This window comes from Lactuca serriola, chromosome 8, assembly GCF_051521515.1.
Source record: "Lactuca serriola cultivar US96UC23 chromosome 8, Lser_US96UC23_V15, whole genome shotgun sequence".
Taxonomy (NCBI): domain Eukaryota; kingdom Viridiplantae; phylum Streptophyta; class Magnoliopsida; order Asterales; family Asteraceae; genus Lactuca; species Lactuca serriola.
This window is the reverse complement of record NC_136415.1, coordinates 62,879,589-62,898,794: the sequence shown is the minus strand read 5'-3', so window position 1 is coordinate 62,898,794 and position 19,206 is coordinate 62,879,589. Positions and strand designations below refer to the sequence as shown.

General features: G+C 34.8%; 1 protein-coding gene across 1 annotated transcript; it reads left to right on the top strand.

Moving 5' to 3' along the window:
* Positions 1-10,330: 10,330 nt before the first annotated feature.
* Positions 10,331-18,863, top strand: LOC145068550 (putative 1-phosphatidylinositol-3-phosphate 5-kinase FAB1C). Its single transcript, XM_079015528.1, has 11 exons — positions 10,331-11,549; positions 11,628-12,293; positions 12,374-12,527; positions 12,718-13,062; positions 13,136-13,660; positions 14,798-15,129; positions 16,082-16,208; positions 16,304-16,468; positions 16,557-17,861; positions 17,992-18,258; positions 18,438-18,863. Exons 1-11 carry the CDS (start codon positions 11,338-11,340, stop codon positions 18,690-18,692), a joined length of 4,353 nt encoding a protein of 1,450 aa, XP_078871654.1. The 5' UTR covers positions 10,331-11,337; the 3' UTR covers positions 18,693-18,863.
* The last annotated feature ends 343 nt before the right edge of the window (positions 18,864-19,206 follow it).

Here is a 19,206-nt window from a genome sequence, read left to right as displayed (position 1 = left end):
GTAGAACGGCGGAAGAGCCGCAACCTTCTCCAGCAGTAGTCAGTGGAGGAAGTGTTGTAAGACTACAGGGCAGCCGTAACATTCACTAGCAGTCAATGGAGGAAGTGTTGTAAGACTACGAGGCAACCGTAGCATTCACTATCAGTCAGTGGTGGAAGGTGTTGTAAGACTGTGGGTAAGTCGTAACATTCCCTAGCAACTAGTTAGCGGAGTATGGGCGGAGGCCCGTATCTCCTAGTTAGCGGAGTTGGGGCGAGGCCCTTACCTCCTAGCGATCCTAGTAGGAATCAGGATTGGGTAGCGGATGAGAATAGTATGGAGCTTGCCTGCATAACCCTAGAGAGGTGAGACCTTGGGAGAGGCCGCTCCAGGATGTAGTTGGGTGAGACCCGTGGGCGAGGCCCATATGAGAGTAGCAATATAGGTGAGACCTGAGAGTAGGGTTCCTCAGTAGTATAGTCGGGTGAGACCCGTGGGCGAGGCCCGTGAGTTTAGGGTAGCACAGGTGGGACCTGGTAGGGACCGTAGGGTCAAGGCAGGGGATCGAGGATCCCAGGACTAGTAGCGCCAGAGTGGAAGAGTAGATAGAGCGGTAATAGATAGCTGAGGTTTCTTTGGAAGTCGCTGGGAGCGGCTAGAAGATTGGGTTGGGTATAGTGACCAGTGGGAGTCCGGTAACCCAGATATGAACAGATTAGTTGGGACCTGGGATGGTCTTAGTTCATCCGGAAGGCGGATAAGGAGCAGCATCATTTCCAGTAGTGGTTGGGATGATGAAAGATCTATGGATTGGTAGTAGTAAGGAGTATTCAGTGTGTATCGGCAGCAGAGACCAGCATTGAGAGTGACTGGAGTACTGGATATCGTGAAAGGTATGTCATTTACGGTGATAAGGGAGGTAGTGGTTATGGAAGGTTGCCTTGGGAAGGCCGGGTATCGCGTAAGTCAAAAGGGAGTGAACCCCAGGAGTCCAGCATCGGTACTTGGGGAGCACTGGAAGGATTACCAGTGGTGAAGGAAGTGTTCTTAGAATGGTTGAGGATTGTTATCGCAAGGGATAGGGTCGGTCTGCATGATCGGGCGGAAAGCCAACAGAAGTAGTCAGCGGGTGTTAGAACCATAAAGCAGGATGTTGGAAAGAGATTGCAGGTTGGTTAACCATGGAGAACTTCGAGGACGAAGTTTAGTTTAAGTGGGGGAGATTATAACATCTCAAATTTCAGAAGTATGATTTAAGGAATGAAAGTGCAATTTGAAGAAGGGACTTGACGAGTAGGTTCGCTTACTCGCCGAGTCGGAGCAGGGTTGGGTCGCAGATTAAGTGACCAACTCGTCGAGTCGGAAGCTGGGACTCGACGAGTTGGTGCTGAAAGGAGAAAACCCTAATCTCGGGGGTTGTACCCTATATAAAGGGTGTTATGTCCCTTCCTCAGCCTCCATATCACCCTAGAGAGCCTGTAAACCCTAGATTTCGTGTGAGCTTCCATCATTTGAGAGAAAATAGCTTTGGAGGAGGGAATCTTTGAAAGGAACTTGAAGATCAAGAGGGCTGCTTCAAAGGAGAGGTGTAAATCCGAGATCTACTTCAGTTTGTGCTCATCTTGGAGGTAACAAGTTGTTATATTCCCTCCTTTGCATCTAGATCGATTTTTGTTATGATATTTTGGGGTTTTATGGTTGTTTGAGATCTATTTCGGGTTTGGGGATTAGATATGAGGTTGCCACTTCAGATCTAGTGTTGGGATGGCCCTAAATGTCGTAAAGCATCAGTTATTGAGCAGTTGGTGAAGCCCTTTTGTCTTAAAACCTAGCCCTAGAGTATTTTGAGCCTAGATCTCCTTAGTTATACGTAAAGTTTGCTACTTTACGTAAGGAATAACCCTTGGAAGAGTGGATCTATAGTTTGAAGTCCCTGCATGACTCCAAAAGCTCCTGATTGTATGTAGGACTAAAAAGACTCGGCGAGTCCTTCGAGTGGACTCGTCGAGTAGTATGAAGATTAGGAGCAACTCGACGAGTTGGATGAACAACTCGGTGAATCTGTTGAAGTTTGCCTTGGACTCGGCGAGTCAGGTCGCGAAACCCCGAACCCTTCGAGTTAAGACTCGAATCAGTGAGTCGGTGGAGACTCAGTGAGCTGGACAGGACAGGACTCGGAAATCGATGGACTCGGCGAGTCATGGGCTGACTCGGCGAGTCGAGTCGCGAATGGAAGGACTTTGAGCATATGAACTCGGCGAGTCAGTAGGCAGACTCGGCGAGTCAGTAGGCAGACTCGGCGAGTAGGGTTGACCTGGAAGGTTGACTTTGACCAGGACTTTGACTTTGACCAGAGTTGACTTAGTTGAATTTCGGAGGACAGTTATACTAAGTGTTGTATTGATATTGATAGCTCGGGGAGCTAGTGGAGCCGCAGTTTAGAAGAGTTGTCGGGCAGCAGCAGAGGGGTTTCAGCAAGTTCAGCAAGTGCAGGTGAGTTTCCCTTTTGTGTGAATGGGTCTACGGCCACAATGCCGACCCATGTAGTTATGAGTAGGAAGACCCGGGGGTTAGCCCTAGGCACAGTATGCTAGTATGATATTCAGGACGAGGTCCAGTGTAGCGGGCGGGTGCCCAAGGGAATGGTTTGCATGATAGTTATACTTGTTGTCTATGTGATACATGTATGTGCCTGGTAGGAAGGTGAGTGTGGGCGAGGTCCCGTATCTCACCGGCAGCAGAGTATGGACAGTGTTCCATGTCTCAATAGCAGCAGAGTAGGGCGAGGCCCAGGTTAGGGAAAGAGTGAGTGTGGGTCGGGCCCGTATCTCACTACCAGTAGGATTGTGGACGGGGTTCCATGACTCACCAGTTGCAGGACATGGGCGAGGCCCAAGATAGGCGAGGCCTTTAGAACAGGATTCGGTAGTGTATGTTTAGTGTGTATCTGTTGCGATATGTTTATGTGCTAGTATTTGTTGGCGGGCGAGGCCCAATGACAGGCAAGGCCTAAGTGAAACAGATCTGTATCCGAGCGGGGCTCGAAGCCAGGCGAGGCCTGGAGCGGCGGGGCCGTTGTAGCGGGCGAGGCCCGAGGTAGGGGCAGGGCCCAGAATAGCGGGCGTGGCCCAGTATGTGGTAATGTATGGTATGTGGTAGGTTAGGGAAACTCACTAAGCTTCGTGCTTACGGTTTTTAGTTTTGGTTTCAGGTACTTCCGGTAGCGGAGGGAAGAGCTCGGGGTGATCTCATAGCACACACCATAGATAGTCAGCCTGGGATGGTTTACTCTGATAATGAACATATGTTTTGGAAATTAATGCTCTGATTATGTTATGGATTGATAATTATGTTTAAGTAATGTCTTATAAATGAAATTTTTAGTCTTGAATTTTGGGACGTTACATTGATAGCAATAAAATATGAACATCAAGAAACCTAAGGGAATTCTATAATATTGAAAATTACATAGAGTTAGGGTTTTCATACTTCTTGATTATTATAGAAAATAATCAATTCAAATGCTTCTTCAAAATCCTTGGAAAACAAGCACCAGAAATCTAATACATCTAATGGCTCACACCCGAACCTGTAGAAACCCTAGAATTAAGAGGATGGAGAGGTAGAAATTTTGTTCACAACCTTTTGGGAAGTGAGAGCCACAAAATTGAGTGCCATGATGTTCCTATTTATAGTTTTGGTAACTTAGGGGCAAAGCAAGATTTAAATGATTAAATAATAAATTTAATCCAATTCAAATTCTTTCCTTATATACTACTTTGAGGCTTTTGGAAACCCTAAATGAGCTCCCCAAAACCGTCTATATGATGGCAGGTTCTACAATTGCTTCTTTTGTTCAACTATTGAACAATTACAATCGCCCCTTGCACCTTTAAATAATTCCAATTAATTCTAATTAACAATTAATTAATTCTTATTAATTTCTTATTAATTTATTAACGATTTTAATTAACAAATCAATTATTTAACTATTGATCTCAAGTTAATTTATTAATTACATAACAAATTAACATATCAATTATCTATTATATTAATCACATAATATATTAACGAATCAATACTTTCTTTCTTTCTTTCTTTCTTTCTTTCTTTCTCTCTCTCTCTCTCTCTCTCTCTCTCTCTATATATATATATATATATATATAAGGTTGTAGAACTCGTTACTCGGTACCTGTTCGGCCGATTATCGAGTAGCGAGTACTCGGGGAGTATTCGGATTTGGAAATTTGTGTAGAAATATTTTTAAGGAAATTATATATGTGAAAATCATAAGATAAAATAATAAGTTGATTGAAATATATAACAATCTTGGATACATGCGAATACACAAAAAATGAAAAACACATAATGATCTCACTTCGTGAATAATTACTAAAAATTTAAGATATATATGTAGTAATAATCACATGTGTATGTGTGTTAAATAATAAATCATTAAGTATATTATACATATTAATCAACGAGTTGACCGAATTTCACAACACTACTCAGTTCGTAAGAGGTCGATCGAGGAGTACTCGGGATTATGTAACTCGCCTCAGTAAGGGGGGAGTAGCGAGTACTCGGAGGAGTAATCGGCCAACTCGGCGAGTTTTACAACACACACACACACACACACTCTCTCTCTCTCTCTCTCTTTCTATATATATATATATATATATATATATATATATATATATATATCATTTCTAGCTATTTTTAGTTACGAGGGCAACCTAAAAGAGACTTTGCTTCTATTTGCAAGTTTATACCATTTTTGTTATTAGCTTAGACATCTTAATCCAACTGTCTCCCACTTGGATAAATTTATAACTATAACTGTAAGTACAACCAAACAACATGAGTATTTTCCAAAGCCATTGTTGAACTCTGATCTAATTAGACATTGGTCCTAAGATAAGTGATCAAATATTCCTTCGTTGTATAAGATATCGTATGGACATAAGACGTGGATTAGAATCAATCTCATAGTCCAAGATTCTGTTTCTCGATTTTCCCAATTTATGATGACCGAATTCAGACTACTAAATGGACATATCAATTTAGTAGTACATGCTTGGCCAAGCACTTCAGATGTCGACAAAAAATCATCGAGGGACCCAAAGATATAGCTTTTCCAGTTAGGGTAAAAGGAACGAATAAACTACGTTTTATGACATCACATTACTGATACGTTTTCGCAATACCAATGCATAACCGAGTTGTAAATTACAACTCATATATCTTCGTTTTAAGAATAAAAGATATTATCGTCTCACAATTACTCGTGATAGAATCCATGAAGTAATTCTTCGAGCGTGAGTTTATCCAATACTCAAAATCCTCATTTTTCTAATTATTCATGAACATTGTAGCAATCTTACTGCAATGTCTATTCCTACACAATCTACAATTCAATTCATGACATTCTTAATTCATTACTTACTTCCAAAAGTATGAGCGACCGTGGAATTTCGAATAATCAAATCATTCAGGAAGTAAAACATGCAAAGTAAAACATAATAATAATTTAACACCCAGACATCAGGTATTTTCCTATTAGACCAAAAAGTATAAAATTTTTGCAAATTGGTCCTTACGCCATGCGTACTTGGGGCATATGCATGACGTAGTGTAACAACCCAAATTTGTTCTGTTAATGATGTTAGCTCCCGTTATTCGAATATATTTTTTTTCATGGGGTTATTTCGGTTTTATTGTTATTTAATAAAGTAATTAAATAAAAATGGAGTTGTTTAATATCTAAAAGAATCATACTATAATTAAGAGAAAATAATTTAATCTAGTGATTATGTAGGAAAGTTAAGGTAATTTCTAGTCATTAAAAGGTTTATTATGAAGTGAGGGTCCAAGGTGTCATAAAATGAAACTTTAAATGTTATATTATTAGGGTTAGGGAGGCTTGGAAATAAATTGTGATATTAGAGGGACCATTTGGTAAAATTATGGTATAACTCCCATGGAGGAGGATCGATCCTCCTCCCAACGTCCGTTCCTCTCATGTGTTCCCTATTACAAAAACAACGATCATTGCTTGCTTCCCAAAATTGTTTGCATCGATAGAAAAAAAAGAGAACAATCGATTCCTACTTGTCTCTCGTATGCATTGCTCGATCATAGACTAGAGAGAAAAAAGAACAGCTAAAGGGGGAGAATGAAGGCAACAAACCAAAAGAGAGGAAGGGGAAAGAAGGGTTTGTTGTTGTCGATCCTAAAGGGATTAGAGGTCGCGAAAATAAACTTAATTAGAGGTAAAATTCTCTACTTAATCATCTTCTCGTGTTTTTAGTTCAATTTCTTGAGAATTGGTGGAATTGGTGACTCAATTTTGATGTTAATAATCGTATCTTTTTCCTCATTACAATCTTTGAGTGTTCATATGATTGAATTTTAGTTTATTGGAAGCAATTTTTTGTTTTTTATGTCAGTTTCAAGTATGAACTCTCCCAAGAATGTAATGCTTCATGTTCTTGAAATACTCCAAGCTTTTTAGAACATTGTATTCTTTGGTGATTGATAAAGCTTATGTTATTGCTACCTTGATTTAAGAGGTTAATTTTTTTTTTTGTAAAAAGACCATGTTTTGAGCCATCTAAAAGGTCTTCAAAACATTCCCTAAAGATCTTAATACAAGGCTTAATGGTGGAGGAAACTCAATGCCTAGTAGTGTTTTCTCTTTTAGTAATGAACTTTTTTTCCCGTAAAAGCAATGTAGTTTGAATCATGGCTTGAGGTTGAAAATTTTATTTTAACTTCTTGAAAAGATTCTCCTGTTAAGAACTCAATTTCCATATTTATAGTTGATTTTGGTTATGGTTTAGTGGGTTAAGTTGTCAATTAACCCTTAAAATGCAATGTTGGGAAATTTTGAAAAATTACCAATATGTCCTTGTTTTGAAAATAAAATCTAGAAAAATCATCAAGAGTCAGATTGGGGATCCTTCAACTCTCAAAGTTTTCATTTTGAGTCTAGTTTGTGCATGATTTTTTCCAAGACCTGATATTGTCCCTAACCAAGGTGAAAATTGTCTTTTTCACTGACTTGTCAGAAATTAGCTGCATGAACATGTTGTCTTGTAAAATTCATATAAAATTTTTGAAAAATCGTATGGACTTGTGCAAGCACTTTCTAAAAAGATAAAAGTCCAATATACTGGAATATGAAAAAAATATTATAAATTATACAGGTATTAGTGGGGCTAAAATGGCCTTGAGTAGGCTGTTGTTTCATGTCAAAATCTGAGAATTTGACCTAATAACTAATTTGCATGTTTGGGTAGTAAATTGCCATTATTTGTTCATGTAAACTTCTAGTAATCCCTTTATTGGTGAATTTTTCTTTAGATATTGCAAATTCTTAAGTTTTGTGCATTTTGGTCCCATAATCTTGGTATATATGAGTATGGCTTACTCTACATCAAATGAGTCGTCCTTTCAGATGTTTTGAGTGTTAGGAGCCATAAAAATGTGATCTTGGTTTATGGACTCCTTTTAGCCATAGAAGTATGACTTAGAATGATATTTGGGACTAGATCTGAGTTTTGGACTTAGGGTCTTAATGGATTAAGCATTTAAAGAAGAGTATGTTATGGACGTAAGTACGTCGGGCATACCTTAAGATACACAATGCGTACTAGTGGAGAGTCTCGTTTCCTAGGAAGGCACCGCGACGCCATGCATAGTGATTGAGTATGCAAGGCGTACTCGATCTTTGTTGACTTTGATTTTTGGACTTTGAACTTTGACCAGGGATTTGACCAAGTTTGACTTAGAGGCATTTTGGGTAATTTGAATAGTAGTTTGAGATTAGGTCCCTGTTTATTGTATAGGTGACCGGTAGAGACAACATTTGGGACAATGATTTGTTAAGCTATTCTATAGACTATGAGGTGAGTTTTCCTCAGTGTACTTGTGGGTCGAAGGCACCAATGCCGACCCACTAGATTATGTATTATGGTATATTGGATGATGTGATGTTGGTTATATGATAGACTGTTAGATCTGTATGATTACCTGTATTCACCGGATATATGTTAGACTAGTAGATCTATATGATTACTTGTATTTGTTGGTTATTGATTATTATTGTATATGTTGACATGTTATGACTATTTGGGTTGAGGTGGTCCTTGTTTGTGTTGAAGACCAAGAGACTTGGGGCGGTCCGGATATGATGTAGGCCCTGCGAGGCGGTCCAGTCAGGCCGAATGCCTGAAGAGCGGTCCAGATAGGTTGTAGGCCCTACGAGACGGTCCAGTCAGGATGCAGGCTCATATATGCATGTTTTTATCTATTTGGTTGCGTGTGGTAGTTTTGAGGAACTCGTTAAATTTTGGCTTACAGTTTGAATATATGTGTGCTATTGTGTTTTACTTTTATTTTCTATAACTAAAGATGGTAATTTTAAATAATATATAAATTTTATAGTGCGGTCTAAAACCATATCTGTACCATATTGACTTTTATTTTTAGTGAGGCTAGAAAGATATATTTTTTCTGCGTGGTATATCACATTTATAATGGCATCTTGCCCAACAATTAATCATTATCTATGTATATTCAAGGATAATAATAAGTGCATAGTTGAAATTTATTAAATAATTCGTTGTTTCATCAAACAACAATATGTTGGTAAGGAAAATCTGCAAGATATAAACCGATTTCATTTATATAAAAATAAAAATATACAAATATTCGTAAATAAACGATAAAAAAAATAATATACATTTACTTCCAATTTTAAAAGGAGACCCAAATGTTTGTGTGAACAAAATGATTCCTTATTACTGAATTTTGTAATATAAAAAGTACAAATTAGATTAAAAATTAATGAAAAATTTCATGCGATGTTTCTGACCAATAGCAAATACAGCGAATGGGTAGATCACAGAATTTAATAAAAAGGCAGTCATGCACCAATGAAGTGAGGAGAAAGAAAACTGTTGACCAATTTTTCCATGTGAATATATAAATAAATTAATTAAACAAAATGGAAAATTGCAGATCTAACCCTTTGAAATGTATCAATTTTCCATTCTGTCCCCATTTTAAGAATATTCACAAACATCCAAAACCATAATTAATCTCATACAGTCATACCTACCTTTACTTAATTATATAGTTGCATGGTGTACTCGTTCAAAATAATTATATTTAAATACTTTATTTCCTGAGAATGTTTCTAAAAGTTAAAAAATTAATGTTATTTCTAATAAATAGATTTTTACTTGAGATAAAATTTTAGTATTATATATTCGTGAAAAACTGAAAATGTTGAATTAGATTAGGATGAAGTTAAATCAAGTTTGATGGCTTGATAAGGATGCCAATATGTGAACTTGTATAAGCTTTGTTTGGATGACTTTGAAGCTACAAGAGCCAAAATTATCATTGTGACCACAAAAAAACAAAAAGAATGTGCTTTATTTGTTAGTTCACAACTATCTATTTATAGTATCTCAACTTTTAAGTAGAAATCAAATTTTATTCTTGAAAACCATTAAAACACTTTTGTACAAAAATCAAACTATCCACACAATCTTTTCCTAAAACAATGTTTTTCTTGTAATCTCTAGTAACAGTATTTCAGCATGCCATTTAGGATTATCATGCGCCACACAACTTCAATTATTGCAAAGCTTTTGTACAATAATGTTACATTATAAAGAAATTCTGAAAACTAATATAAGAGCAACAATTCATATATATTTCAAAAGTTAAATTTTACATGTTAACAAATTACAATGACCTACCATTAAATCATAAGTTTAAAGATTTTAATATTAAAAAGTTGCATATATTCAAAGTTTTACCAAGTCTAACAAGAAATTATTTTAAAAAACGATCAAGAAAACAAACACCATTATTTTATCGATAAAATTTAATGGTTAAATTTAAAAAAAATAATAGATTTCATTGATTTGTATATTGATACATACTTTGTTTTTTTTTCTATTTCTTCATATTATATATTATTGTTAATCTTATTCAAATATAAAACAAGTCTCATTATTGTAATAAAATATTAAACGTGTATTGGTAAAATTGTCAAAATATAGCATCTTAATATAAAATAATAAAATACCATAATAAAAATGATAAAATTAAATTGCAATAATACATAAAAATATTTTAATTTTAATAGCTCTTGCATTTAGCCCTAAAAGGCTAAAATAAAACTGGAACTATTTAAACTAAAGGTCAAAAAATAAACATTTTTTCAAAACCTAGGGATTAAATTGAATTAAATCGAAGGGAAACTAAAGTTATCACTTTCATGGGTCATTACTCATTACATAAACCCTAATAAATGGAGTTACTATAATTTATTAAGCATAAATTGCAGCAAATCCTTGCAGACAGAGAGAGATTATTGGTATACAGATACACGTGCATACACGCACGCATACACAAGCAAAACAGCATGGAAATTGAACACGATGATACAGTGTTATGTGTGAATATTTTAAATGAGGTTGAGTAATGAAAATGAAAGCATTGCCGCGAAATCGGGAAAGCAAGGATTGCTGTTTTTGGTGAAGAAACGAGAAGAAGCATCATCAGATGATTCAATTTTTATATGGAGATTCGAGCAATTAACTCTCCGTCAATTAGAAACGAAACCTGCTCTGTACTCTATCGTTTGCTTCTTTTGATTCTCATCCTCTTTTTTCTTTAAACTATTCCCCAACTCCATTAATCGATCTATTCTAAGATTTGTAACTTTGTTTGCGAATTCTGAACCCTTATTCCCGAAAGAAAGAAAAACCCCACGATTTTTCTGAGTTTTTGTTGATTTTACTGTTGGATTAAGGGGATTTTTGTGATAAATTGATCTGAGAAAGTTTTGTGGGTGTTGGTTTCTGATAAAATTGATCGAGGGTTTTGTTCCTTTTTGTGATTAACCTCTGGATCTAGTGTGTTTGATGCTCCACATGATAACAGGATCTCCTTATTTTGATGAATCTGGAATCAATTGGGGTTACTATCTGTATTTTTTTTCTGCAGATTAATTAGGAAAAGCAAAAATACACTTTGAATATTTGATTTGTTGTGCTATGTGTCATTATAGTTATAGGATCTGTGTAAATACATTTCTCCTTTAAGATTCTTTCTGATTTCAAAGGAGACTTTTATATTCCTTCTATAAAAATCTTTCCATTTTACAAAAGAAAGAAAAAAAAATACATCCATCTTCATCTTTTTCAACCCCCAACAGCAACAAAACCCAACTTGTTTATTAGTTTTTGGGTTACACAGTTTAATCTTTTTACACAAATCTTTGTTATAGAGTAGGAAGGATAAACTTAGATCTTGGATTTCTTGGTGAATTTAAAAATGGCAGATGGTGATAACATGTGTTGTCAATGTGAGATAACAGTTTCTGAATCTTGTAACTATTGTATTAATACTAAAGTTACACAAAAAATTGAAGATCATAAAATTTATCCCTCTGATTCAACCAATGAAACATCATCTTCAAATTTCATCAATGAAAGATTTGATGGGAGGTGTCTTCAAGCAGTATCTGTACGCCACTCATCTGGCAGGTATGTTCAAACTTCAATCCTATAACTATTTCTAAATCTTGATTTGAATAAAGTTAATCAATCATTGTTTTATTTTAGGAGTGATGAAGATGAGGCAGAAGATTCTGCAAAGAACTTCTTTAGTCCATATAGTCATGACACATCAGATATAGATTCAAGTAGTGTAAGCACAAGACACGAATTCAACAGTTTCATGTCTCTTAATTCAAGCCCTTCAGACAGCCCTTCAAAAATTCAAGAACACATGGCTGTTTTGAAAAGCCATGAACACATAGGGCCTGAGTATTCTCAAAGTTATGATGATTTTTCAATCTTTCAAGAACAATGTGAGAAGTCACATTCACATTCACATTCACATAAACCGTTGGATTTTGAAACAAATGATCTCATTTGGTTTCCTCCACCACCACATGATCAAAATGATGATGATGATGATGATGATAACAATTTCTTTTCATATGGTGATGATGATGATGAAATGGGAGATACAAACACAAGTGTTGTATTTTCTTCAAGTGGAGAACAAGAACCGTTGAAGACAGTAGTCCAGGGGCATTTTCGGGCACTTGTGTCCCAATTATTGCAATCTGAATTCAATTCAACAGAAAAATGGCTCGAGATTGTAACATCATTAGCATGGGAAGCTGCACATTATGTTAAACCGGATACAAGTAGAGGAGGAAGCATGGATCCTGGTGATTATGTAAAGATTAAGTGTATAGCATCGGGAAATCCTTCTGATAGGTTAGAAATTTAAATCTTTTTTGAATTTTAAGGGCTACCCGTTTTTTATAATTGGATAAAAAGTTATATTTTTTATGCAGCGTGTTTGTTAAAGGTGTAGTTTGTACAAAAAATATAAAACACAAACGGATGACTTCAGAATACAAGAATGCAAGATTGCTTATTTTAGGAGGATCACTTGAGTACCAAAGGTCAAGTGATCAGTTATCTTCTATTGAAACACTTCTGCAACAGGTTTGTTTCTTTTTCTACTGATTTGACTAATTTACCCTTCACACCACAATGGCTTAATACATTTTTTTCTTTCTTATTCAATAAAATAGTCATTTACTATTATTCTAATCCCAACAGACATCATTTATCCATTCAACAATTTATCCAAAAAACACTTATTCCACATCATTTATGTCATTTTTTTTAACAGGAAATGGATCATTTAAAGATGATTGTTTCAAGAATAGAAGCTCTTAGGCCAAACGTATTACTAGTAGAAAAAAGTGTATCTTCATATGCTCAAGAGTATCTTTTAGCCAAAGAGATCTCTTTAGTCTTGAACTTCAAACGACCATTATTGGATAGAATTTCAAGGTGCACAGGTGCCCCCATAACTCCATCAATATCTCATATTTCCACCACAAGGGTAGGCCAATGTGACCTTTTTACATTGGAAAAAGTCTCAGAAGAACACGAAAATCCCAACCAATTTAATAAAAAACCACAAAAAACTTTGATGTTTTTTGAAGGGTGTCCAAGGCGTTTGGGATGCACCGTAAGTCTCTTGAATATTTTACAAAAAAAATCGTTAAAAGTCGAAACTTTTTATAAAATTCAAATTTTTTCAGGTTTTGCTAAAAGGTTCATCTCGTGAAGAACTAAAGAAGCTCAAACATGTGGTTCAGTATGCAATCTTTGCAGCTTATCATTTATCTTTGGAAACTTCATTTTTAGCTGATGAGGGTGCTAGTTTACCTAAAATGACAATTTTGCCCTTGGTGCCACAACCGGAAATGACAAATCAAGAAATGACTGTAACGCCCCCGGGTTTGGAACTTAGTGAAAGTGATGTGGCTGTTGAGAGTCGAAGGTTTTTTGCCCCTATGGAGGAGGATAAAGATGTTGAAAGAGTGTGTGATTTGATGCAAAATGATGAAGGTGATAAAGATGTTGAAAGGGGTGAAGTGATTATTGAGGGATCTGAGGAGTATTATTCAGGCGCTGATAATAATCAGAGTATTTTGGTATCGTTTTCAAGTCATTGTGTGATGAATGGAAGTGTTTGTGAACGTTCAAGACTCTTGAGGATTAAGTTTTATGGTTGTTTTGATAAACCACTTGGGAGGTACCTTCAAGATGATCTTTTTGATCAAGTAAGTTTGAAATTTTCATTCTTTTATCATCTTTTCTTGAAAAGATCAAAACTTTATGATTTTTCGATTCATGGGTTTTTCTTATTTTGATCAAGTTTGAATTTTTTGTTCTTTTATCATATTTTCTTGAAAAGATCAAAACTTTATGATTTTCTTTTCATGGGGTTTTCTTATTTTGATCAAGTAAGTTTTAATTTTCGTTCTTTAATAATCTTTTCTTGAAAAAATCAAAACTTTATGATTTTCTTTTCATGGGGTTTTCTTATTTTGATCAAGCCAGTTTGAATTTTTGTTCTTTTATTACATTTTGTTGAAAAGATCAAAATTTATGATTTTTTTTTCATGGGTTTTTCTTATTTTGATCAAGTACGTTTGAATTTTTCGTTCTTTTTCATATTTTCTTGAAAAGATCAAAACTTTATGATTTTTTTTTCATGGGTTTTTCTTATTTTGATCAAGTAAGTTTGAATTTTTCGTTCTTTTATCGTCTTCTTGAAAAGATCAAAACTTTATGATTTTTTTTCATGGGGTTTTCTTATTTTGATCAAGTTTGAATTTTTCGTTCTTTTATCATATTTTGTTGAAAAGATCAAAACTTTATGATTTTCTTTTTCATGGGTTTTTCTTATTTTGATCAAGTAAGTTTGAGTTTCAATTTTCGTTCTTTTATCATATTTTGTTGAAAAGATCAAAACTTTATGATTTTCTTTTCGTGGGGTTTTCTTATTTTGATCATGTAAGTTTGAATTTTTGTTCTTTTATCATCTTTTCATGAAAAGAACAAAACTTTACGCTTCCCTTTCTTATTTTGATCAAGCATGTTCAAAATTTTGTTCTTCTAATATAAATTCTTGAAAAGGTCAAAGCTTTATATAGTTCCCTTTTCCTAGGTTTTTCTTTTTGATCACGTAATTTGGATTTTCGTTCTTTTGTTATCTTTTCTTGAAAAGATCGAAACTTTACAATTTCATTTTCATTGGTTTTTCTTTTTAATTAAGTTCGTTCAAATTTTCGTTCTTCAATTATCTTTTCTTGAAAAGTACATTGCTATTCTACACAATCTAATCAAAATTCGTTAAAATTTATGTTCTTGAAAAAGATGGAATGTTTACAAGTCCCTTTTCATGATCTTTTTAGGCATCATTATGTCAATCTTGTAAAGAACCAAGTGATGCCCATGTGAAATGCTACACTCACCAACAAGGAAATCTAACTATTAACGTTAGACGACTTCAGTCCCTCAAGTTACCCGGGGGTAAAGATGGAAAAATATGGATGTGGCATCGGTGTTTGAGATGTACTCATGTAGATGGGGTCCCACCAGCCAATCATAGAGTGGTCATGTCGGATGCTGCGTGGGGCCTCTCATTAGGGAAGTTTCTAGAACTTAGTTTTTCAAATCATGCAACCGCCAATCGTGTTGCTAGTTGTGGTCATTCACTTCAAAGAGACTGTCTTCGATTCTATGGGTAATTTGGTACTTTCAAGTTTATCAACATGTTTGTGTATGTGATTAATTAAAAAAAAAGTAAAATACATAATAAACGGTCCTTTGTGCTTTTTTGATTTTTTTTTTATCGTGTTTTGTCAAAAATTGAAAGTTCTTCCGGTTTTGGTTTGTATTTAACGTATTTTGCTCATTATTTTAAGAGAAAACTCCAAAAATGGTCCTTGTGGTTTGTATTTTTCTTTGACCGAAGTCCAAAAAAGTTTCAACTTGCAAAAGTAGTCATTTTGGCAAGGTTTCATTGTGGTTTAGGTCCATGTTGAATATGAAACCTTGAAATAGGGACCAAAGTTGAAAAGAACATTTTGATTTTGGACTAAACATGGTAAATATAAAAATAGCAAGGACTTGTGTTGTAATTTACTCTTATAAATTACCAAAATGTTCACTATGCTTTTCGATATTTACCATGTTTAGTCCAAAATTGAAAGTCTTTTTAGTATTGGTCTTTATTTCAAGGTTTCTATCAATTTTTGGTAATTATTTCAAAGTTTCATATTTTTTTGTCATTATGTCAATCTTCTAGGGACCAAAGTGAAAAGCATAAGGACCAATTTTGTAAAATTCAATTTTTTTTAAACTTATATAACAAACTGACCTACTATTTTTTAATATCGATTTTGAGAATTGCTAAATTGCTTTATGAACGATCATTTCCACGAAACCTTGAAATATATATATATTTTTTTCTGAAATGACATCATATTGCAAAATAATGATGTCATTTTGCAAAAACAAAAATTTTAATTTTTTGATATTGGACCATTCATAAAACAATTTTGCAATTTGCAAAATCTATATTGCGAAATGGATTGTCAATACAAGGGTAAAAGAGATGAAAAATTGGTTAAATGGACTTTATAATATTGGCCATTTTTGTGATTATTCCTTAATTGAACTTATATTTATTACAGAATGGGGGACATGGTTGCATTTTTTCGCTACTCTCCAATCGATATTCTTTCTGTCCATTTGCCCCCTTCTGTTCTTCAATTTGGCGACCATTTTCAACATGATTGGTTGAAGAAAGAAGTATCAGAGGTAAAAAAAAAAAAATCCCAAATCTAATTCTTCAACTTTCTTGATTTTATACTTGTTTATGTCCTAAAAAACTTGTATTTTCTTGCTAAAATCAGCTTTTGAACAAGATAGAAGCCTTGTATGATGAGATTCTTGATGTGCTAAATGGAATCGAATCAAAAAGTACATCTTTTGGAAATGACTTAACCGATTCAGATGAATTAAGTAATCATGTAATGGAGTTGAAGGAGCAATTAAGTAAAGAAAGACAAGAATACATTGTAAGTCAAATTTCTTTAATTTTATAATTTATAGAAAATTAGAATCCCATGTTTCCATTTCATTTAATTTGTTCTTTTTTTGAAAAAGGATCTTCTTCAATCTGCTGATGAAGAAAACGGGGCAGAAATAGATGTTTTTGAACTTAATCGATTAAGACATTCACTCGTGATTAATCTACATTTCTGGGATCGAAGAATCTGTTCTTTAAATCTTTACAATCGAAGTTCAAATCTAAAACCATCGAGTCCAGATTCCAAATCATGGAGATCCGATTCCATTCCAGAGGACACCATTTACCATGAATCGGAATTGAATCAAGATCCCGATTCTGTTCCCGATTCATTAGCAATGTCTTTCGATCTCTGCAAACACGAAGAGCTACAAGTAGATATCGAACGCATCTCATCGTCACTCGAACGTGCTCCTTCAGCTGCATCAGTTCTATCAGATAAAATCGATTCCGCATGGGCAGGACCCTTGAAATCACATGAACCACAAACGAATCAAAACCCTAATTCACATCTCACTCGGCTACCACAATCACCTACTAGGGTTTATTCATTTGATTCTGCAATTAGACAGCAAGAACGAAACAGAAAAGGATTACCCCCTTCTTCATTGTATCTTTCAACTTTAAAATCTTTTCACGCTTCTGGTGATTACGTTCATATGGTCAGAGACCCTGTTCATAACATACAAAGACGAAGCTACTCCCAAGCTTTTCTACATGAAGATTTCTCAATTACAAGCAAACAATCGTTGATTTCTTCCACATCTTTTCTCCCTGAAGGTGCGCGATTAATGATTCCAAACGGGGGTCAATTTCAAACCAATCTGGTGATTTCAGTCTACGACAACGAACCAACAAGCATAATCGCTTACGCTCTTTCATCAAAAGAACACGACGATTGGATTACAGATAGGGTGAATTTAAGCAGAAACGGATCCACAGCTTGGCAATCTTTTGGGTCGGTGGATTTGGATTACGCATATTATGCACAAGAAGATGCGATTGGGCCATTGTTTAGTGATCGGAAAAGCTCTAATCATGTAACGATTCCATTCGAAGATGAATCTGGTGGTGATGGGAAGGTGAAATTCTCTGTGACGTGTTATTTCGCCAAGAATTTTGATGCTTTGAGACAGAAATGTTGTCCGAATGAATTGGATTATGTTCGTTCTTTGAGTCGATGTAAAAGATGGAGTGCTCAAGGAGGAAAAAGCAATGTCTATTTCGCGAAATCTTTGGATGAAAGATTTATTATAAAGCAAGTCACAAAAACTGAACTTGAATCTTTTGAGGAATTCGCGCCAGAATATTTTAAATATTTGATGGATTCTTTGAATTCTGGAAGTCCAACTTGTTTAGCAAAGATCATGGGAATTTATCAGGTTCTTTCTTTATGTCTTTTTATATATATTTGGTCCTTGTGTTTGTTCAAAATTTTCATTTTTGGTCCCAAATAATTTCTCAGAATATTTTATATATTTTATGCTGATGTTTGAAGATGTGTTGTGACAGGTGACTGTGAAACACTCGAGGGCTGGAAAAGAGGCAAAAATGAATGTTTTAGTGATGGAAAATGTTTTTTTTAAAAGAAATATTTCACGGGTTTATGATTTAAAAGGCTCTTCAAGGTCGCGTTATAATTCGGATACAACGGGTACAAATAAAACTTTGTTGGATATGAATTTGTTGGAGGCTTTGAGAACAAATCCTATTTTTCTTGGAAGTAAAGCTAAAAGAAAGCTTGAAAGAGCCGTTTGGAATGACACATCATTTCTAGCGGTAAGTTTTATTTATATATTTTTTAAAAAAAAAAATACAAGAAATAGCAACGTATTTTCATTTGTTTGTGTACTATAGTAATTTACTTTCATTTTTTTTTCTAAAAAGAAAATGAAAATATGTTGTTATTACTTGCATTTCATTAAGTTAACGTATGCACATTCTTTGTGGTTATGCAGTCGATCGATGTCATAGATTACTCTTTGCTAGTTGGAGTAGATGAGGAAAAGAAAGAACTTGTCCTAGGAATCATTGATTTCATGAGACAATATACATGGGACAAACATCTAGAAACATGGGTAAAAGCTTCCGGAATTCTTGGTGGGCCCAAGAACGCCGCCCCAACCATAATTTCTCCAAAACAGTACAAGAAAAGGTTCCGGAAGGCCATGACGAGTTACTTTTTGACTGTCCCGGATCAATGGTCATCGTGAAATCGACATGTTTTTTTTTTGGTAGAAATTAGAATTTTGTTTTGCCCTTTGATAGGTTAATTTTGTATACAAATCTACCTAGGGAGAGATTATTGAAAAAAACTTGTACATTTAGAAAGATTGTTCACATGAACCCACTTTGATTAAATGAAAACTTTGTGGTTAAGGTTATTGAGTAGTAATGTACTTTTTCATTTCTTGTGATTTCTTTTGTACATAGGTTATTGTACTTTTTAAAGAAAGCTTTAATAATGTTATTTAATATGCTCCGTCAAATCTTGTCGAAGATTGTTGTGTGTTTATGAATTGTTTGCTAGCAGGTGTAATTTGTTAATGAGATTAAGTATGTCATAGAAAAAGTCCGACATTTTTTTAATTACCATGTTATGTAATATGATACAAACGTATATTACCATATATGTTTCCAGATTCCATGCTCGTAACATGTGTTTCACTATATGCATTTTTAAGGACTTCAAAAACACGTTCGACAAACAACCTTCTGTGTGTTGCT

Bases quoted from the DNA above. Each gene is read 5' to 3' on its own strand.
- LOC145068550 (XM_079015528.1), top strand. From the start codon at position 11,338: ATGGCAGATGGTGATAACATGTGTTGTCAATGTGAGATAACAGTTTCT. The intron at 12,528-12,717 runs GTTTGTTTCTTT...TTTTTTTAACAG, and splicing joins TTGAAACACTTCTGCAACAG to GAAATGGATCATTTAAAGAT. The intron at 15,130-16,081 runs GTAATTTGGTAC...TATTTATTACAG, and splicing joins GACTGTCTTCGATTCTATGG to AATGGGGGACATGGTTGCAT.